This window comes from Babylonia areolata, chromosome 2 (assembly GCF_041734735.1).
Source record: "Babylonia areolata isolate BAREFJ2019XMU chromosome 2, ASM4173473v1, whole genome shotgun sequence".
Lineage (NCBI taxonomy): Eukaryota > Metazoa > Mollusca > Gastropoda > Neogastropoda > Buccinidae > Babylonia > Babylonia areolata.
Window position 1 is genome coordinate 26,537,733 of NC_134877.1, and position 6,185 is coordinate 26,543,917.

Genomic DNA, 6,185 nt, shown 5'->3' on the forward strand with positions numbered 1-6,185 from the left:
ACACACATACATATATCATATATACACAGACATATATACATATGTCCCCCCCACACACACACGTACATGTGCGCGCACGCATACACTCACATACACACAACCACACTCACACATACATTCACACAAAGTACATAGATAGATAGCTTACTTACATAACGATATACATACACAAAAGCAATCTCTTTCTCTCTCACACCCTCTATCACACACACAAACATATATCATATATACACAGACACATACACACGCACACACACATAAACGTGTGCGCGCACACATGCGTTCACATTCACATACACACGACCACACACACACATACATTCACAGAAAGCAGGTAGACAGACAGATAGATCAGTTTCAGTAGCTCAAGGAGGCGTCACTGCGTTCGGAAAAATCCATACGTGTGTGTGAGATAGATAGAAAGATAGCCTATATACATAATTATATGCATACACATAAGCAAAATCTCTCACACTCATACAATATATACACGCAGACACATGGATACTTACACATGCTCGTACACACGCATACACACATATATATGTGTACGCACACACACACTCACATGCACACAACCACACACACATACATTCACACAAAGCACATAGATAGATAGATAGCATACATACATACATACACAGCCTTCATACATGATTATATACAAACATACAAGGACTCTCTCTCTCTCTTTCTCTCTCTCATGCACATACATACACACGCATATATCATACATACACAGGCACATACATACACAGGCTCACACACATGCACACACCATATACATGTGTGCGCACACATACACTCACATGCACATACACACATCCACACATACAAACACACATATACACTCGCCTATGCACATGCATTCACACAAAACACATCGATAGATAGCCTACATACATGATTATATGCATACACACAAGTTATCTCTCTCTCTCTCGCTCTTTCTCTTTCACACACACACACACACAATCATATACACAGACACATGTATACATACACATGCTCACATACACATATATACATGTGTACACACACATACATTCACATCCACTTACACACCACACACACACATACATTCACACAAAGCACATACATACATACATACATACAAGGAATCTCTCTCTCTCTCTCTTGTAGACATTGAACAATATCAGAATAGATGGTGTTCTAGTGTTTTTTTAATTTCTAATTAATTAATTCTTTTATTACGTTTTTTGCTTCCCTATTTTAAGGGTGTTGTATTTCGATGAAAGCTGTTTTGTTTTTCATTGTTTGCTTGTTTTGTTTTGTTTTGATGGAGTGTAGTATGAGTGCAGAGTGTGTGGTATTGTGCTTGTGGTGACATTATCACCCCCATGTCAATAGACCAATGCAGGAAATGACAATAAAATATCAAAGCGTCAAAACTCTCTCTCTCTCTCTCTCTCTCTCTCTCTCTCTCTCTCTCACACACACACACACACACACACTGTAGGACCTGACTAATGACGGATGTCTCCACTACAGACGTATCATAGACCCATGCATGGCAGTCTTGCAGCTGGCGGCTTTCTTCACTGTGATTGGTGACAGTGCTGTGGTTCCCACGTGTGAAGATGGAGCACTGGGAATAGCTGGAGTCGTCACTGTGCTCCATGGGAATGGTCTGGTTCACCACCAGTCTGTGCTCTTCGTTCTGAATGGCGTAAGTGTCGCCCTGCCAGCCTGGGATCTGGCATCTGCAGGAATCAGCATTTCTAAATATTATTCCCTTGGATAATACGTTTCGAATACTGTCTTAAACATGATATTCCACTCCTACAATCAATCACACTTTGCTTAAACAAGTCAGAAAACTACGAACACACCCAGAACGTTGGTTAAGCCAAACAAACGCAAAAGCATAACTACGTTAGAACTTTGAAATGTTGGTTACCCATGTTACTTTACCCATGGCAGCCAGTTCAAACAACAATCTATCAGCTTGGACAGGCAATCTGCAATAACTCACTTGAACCAGTTGGAATCAATATCTGATTCATTTTACGTACAAAATAACATTTTGGAAATTTATATAACGTCATTTTGAGTTCTTGCATCAATAACCATAGTATTTTCATAACAAATAAACGTCCCTTTTTCAGCCCCCAAATCTCGGCATCTTACCATAGCAAACTTCATTTGGGTTATACTGAAGACAGCTCATTTCTCATTACTATTATCAGGTCGACATACCAACGTAAAACTGAGTTTCGTCAAAATGTCATATTCCCAGATACTGGTATTTTCAGCGGGAAATGGACAATTCCCGAAAACATATTTCACAAACACATGCACACATACTTACGCACACCCACACACTTGCACACATGTGTAAACAAGCGTCAACACACTAATGCACGCAATTATGACACGCTTATACATGTACATGCACGCACACCCGCATCCACGCACGCACACACACACACACACACACACACACAGAGGCACACATACGTACTCACAGAGCCACGCTCATTCACATACACACACATACACACATGCGCGCGCGCGCGTGCACATACACACGTAAACACACTCACACACACACACACACACACACACACGCTGTGAGAGACAGTGATTATCACCATGTGACCAGTGGCAGATGATCACACACACACACACACACACACACACACACACACACACACTCTCTCTCTCTCTCACACACACACCGTGACAGGGACGATCACTCCATGACCTGTGGTGGGGAACGTGGAAAATGATGACAGCCACACACACACACACACACACAAACACACACACACACACACGCACACACACACACACACACACACACTGTGAGAGACAGCGATGACCACTGTGTGACCTGTGGCGGGGAACGTGGAAGATGATGACCGCCAGCATGGTCTGCAGCCCCTTGGACATGATGGGCAGGAAGAGCAGCACGAAGACCCGGGTCTGAAAAGACCCCCACTCCCCCAGGTACTGGTACAGATCCTCCATCCTCCTGTGTGCACACAGGGTCACACACACAAAGGTAGTATCAGAATCAGAATGTCATTTATTTGTCATGAAAACCATGTATAAAAAACCTCCCTCCCACCAGGAAAGACGCCCAGGACTCATCACCTCGTGCAATACAACCTTCACCGAAACAAGACCCAAGCATTGAACAACGTGACCTTAAGGGAGTCAGGCAACAGAACGTTAGGCTGAACTGTACCACACACAAAAGTAGTATGTGTCTCTCAGGTAAGTGTCGATCATTCCTGACACAAAAAAACACTCTGTAATCCTTTCTGGAAAGCAGGTTAAAAACAACAAAAGTTCAGTTCATATACACTGTAACACACGGCTAATAAACTGGAACAGAGAGAATGATACATTATTGAGTTTAGAAACCCACATGATGATGTAATGATGATTGGATACGTATTTATATAGTGCCCATCCTCGGTCAGAGACCAAGCTCTATGCCATACCACTGTGTCCAGTGCTCATTTTCTCCAAATAAGTGTGGTGACCGAGACGTAAGAGCCTTACACTTGTTTTCGTAAAGTAATTTTGTTTACATTACTTTCCAAAAACAAGTTTAAGGCTTTTCTCACTCGATCACCGTTATCATTGTTACTATTATCATACTCAACACTCGGTAAGGATCAGACAAACACATTGTGAAGAGAAAGAAAAAATATTTCATTCAAGACAAAATGGTCAAATCATATTCCTTTTTCACACATCAATAATTTGTAAAATCATTCGTGAAATGTTTTTTGGCTAGTAAAGTGACAACGAACACAAAAGAAAGGCTGGCTCTAAAATCAACCATAAACGAGTCACGGGAGGAAAACGTCATGTCATTCGACTGGCAAACGATGTGGAAACGACACAAAATGAACAGTCAGTAATGAGTGTGAAGCCCATCTGCCTCGTTAAGTCCTGCAACACCACCCCCAGCTTCAAATGACATTTCTTGTCTGCTGCTGGGGAATCCTGTCCCACTCCTCTGGGACAGAAATCCGAGGCTCAGGAAAGGTACAAGGCTGGTTGTCACGTGCATGCACGGCTTGCCCAGTGATGTCCAAAACATGCTCAATGTGATTCTCTCAATTCCTCAGTCCTGCATGTACTGGTTGACGATACGAGCATGGTGAGAGGACTGATTTCTCCAAGTCCAGACACGTCATCACCCATTCATGAATGCTACAGAACTTGGCAATGACCTCCAGCACACATCAGGCAATCGAGTTTCCACTCAAACACTGAGAAGAAGGATTCACAAAGCTGGTCTGACATCAAGAACTTTGGCCATCTGCGTTCCCTTGACAAACCAAGAGCGAACCAAAGTGTAATGGACCAGATAACATCAATCTTGGACTTCAGCTGACTGGACCCCTGTTTTGTTCAGCGACAAGTCCAGGTTTTGCCTGGACATGGCAGATCGACGGCTGAGGGTGTGGCAACGACCAGCAGAACGACTTTTGAACTGCCTGTGTGTTTCAACACCACTGCTATGGTGGAGGCTCAATCATGGTATGGGGTGGAATTTCCATGCAGAGCGAAAACGACTTGTACGTGTTGCGGCCCAGTACTGTGACGAGGTCCTCCACCCCATCATCAGACCCAACACTTGCCCCATTGGTCCGGGCTTCATTTCTATGGAGGACAAAGCCTGCCTTCACCTGCTCGTACTGTCAACCAGTACCTTCAGGACGAGGAAATTGAACGAATGGAGTGGCCGGCACGTTCTCTAGACCTGAATCCCGTTGAAAATGTTTGGGACGTTACTGGACAAGCTCAGCAAGCTAGTGGCAACCAGCCTTGTGCCTTACCTGAGCTTCTGGTCGATCTCCAGGAGGAGTGGAACAGGATTCCCCAGCAGCAGACAAACATTTGCAGCACGAGAAGCCATTGCAGGACTGTCAACGAGCCTCAAGGGGGTCACACTAATTTGTGACCACTTTGTGTCGTTTCAACACAAATGCCCATTAATCGAGTGAGATAACTGCTTCCTCCCATCCCCTGTGTAACACGGAACAAACAAACCCCTCCAAATTAGAAAAAGACCGCCCCCAGCCACCCACCAGTACTCACCCACCTCTCATTGCTCACACAAAGACCAGACCAAGAATTTACATTTTCACACCAGTTCAATTCTCTCCCAAATCCTAGCATGCTCTAAACATACTCTAAACACAAAACAACACAACACACACAGTGAGCCACAAGAATGGAGACCTGATTTACAGGAAAGTCCTTGCAGTAACGCCAACATCTGGGGAACTGTCTTCTGTCTCCGACTTTTGGAGCTGACTCTGTGGCGCCGTCTTCTATCGTAATGCCGCAAGTCTTCTGTTGTAGCCTCTACGTCGCAGCCTTCTGCCAAAGTCTCCATGTCCAAGTTGTCTTCTTTTAGTGCATTCAGCTCCTGAGTACACAACACGTACGTCAGTTGTCCGACCTTCCTTATCGCTGGCTTCTTTCTGACTGCCCCGAGCAAATCACTCCAGCCTGACTGCCTCACGGGTGTTGGCCAATCATATTACAGCTCACCATAGTCACATGACTCAATGTACATGCAGTGCGTAGCTGACGGCATACGAAAAACAAATAGCTCACGAATAGGAAAACGTGCAGCTCACAAACACGACGTGCTGCGCTGACATGGACACAAACCGAATTGTTACACCGTGTTTACCTTTGTTTGGGAAGCCTTTGTTGTGTGTTCATTGTTATACACTTTCCCTTTTTTTTTACGAAGCATTTTCTTTGTGTTGATCTTCTGAAAAAGAACATGGCTTGACTATTTTGGTCAGGAATAAAACACATTTTTTTTTATCGCAATGCGTTTAATGTCTGATCATTAGCAAGTGTTGTGAAGCATATCATGATCATAATGATGATGATGATGATGATGATCATCATCATCATCATCATTATTATTATTATTCCCGATATATGATATTTCTGTTTTCCATAAAGAAGGGGAAGAAGCATAAAAATCCAGCTTCATGTTAGTTTTTGAAGGATAGGTCTTTGCTTAAGTGAGAATATCTCTCTCCAGTCAGGAGCCAGGATCTGGTAGCAAGCCCAATGAGCACTCCATAGTATGAAACAGCTGTCACTTGCTGTGTATGCTAACCTCCTCTTTGGAGGAACATTATCGCTACTTGAACATTAATGGAAGAGTTCTG

The 6,185-nt window shown here is 43.6% G+C and overlaps 1 protein-coding gene across 1 annotated transcript in view; it reads right to left on the minus strand.

Annotated features, from left to right (window-relative positions):
- Nucleotides 1-5,386, minus strand: part of LOC143277144 (organic cation transporter protein-like) — a 14,607-nt gene extending 9,221 nt beyond the window's left edge. The window contains exons 1-5 of the mRNA XM_076581892.1: nt 5,265-5,386; nt 4,824-4,910; nt 4,380-4,481; nt 2,858-2,998; nt 1,484-1,724 (exon numbers count right to left, since the gene is read on the minus strand). Of these exons, the coding sequence (XP_076438007.1) occupies nt 1,484-1,724; nt 2,858-2,998; nt 4,380-4,481; nt 4,824-4,910; nt 5,265-5,386 (693 nt within the window). The remainder of the gene's footprint in view (nt 1-1,483; nt 1,725-2,857; nt 2,999-4,379; nt 4,482-4,823; nt 4,911-5,264) is intronic.
- Between the last annotated feature and the right edge of the window lie 799 nt (nt 5,387-6,185).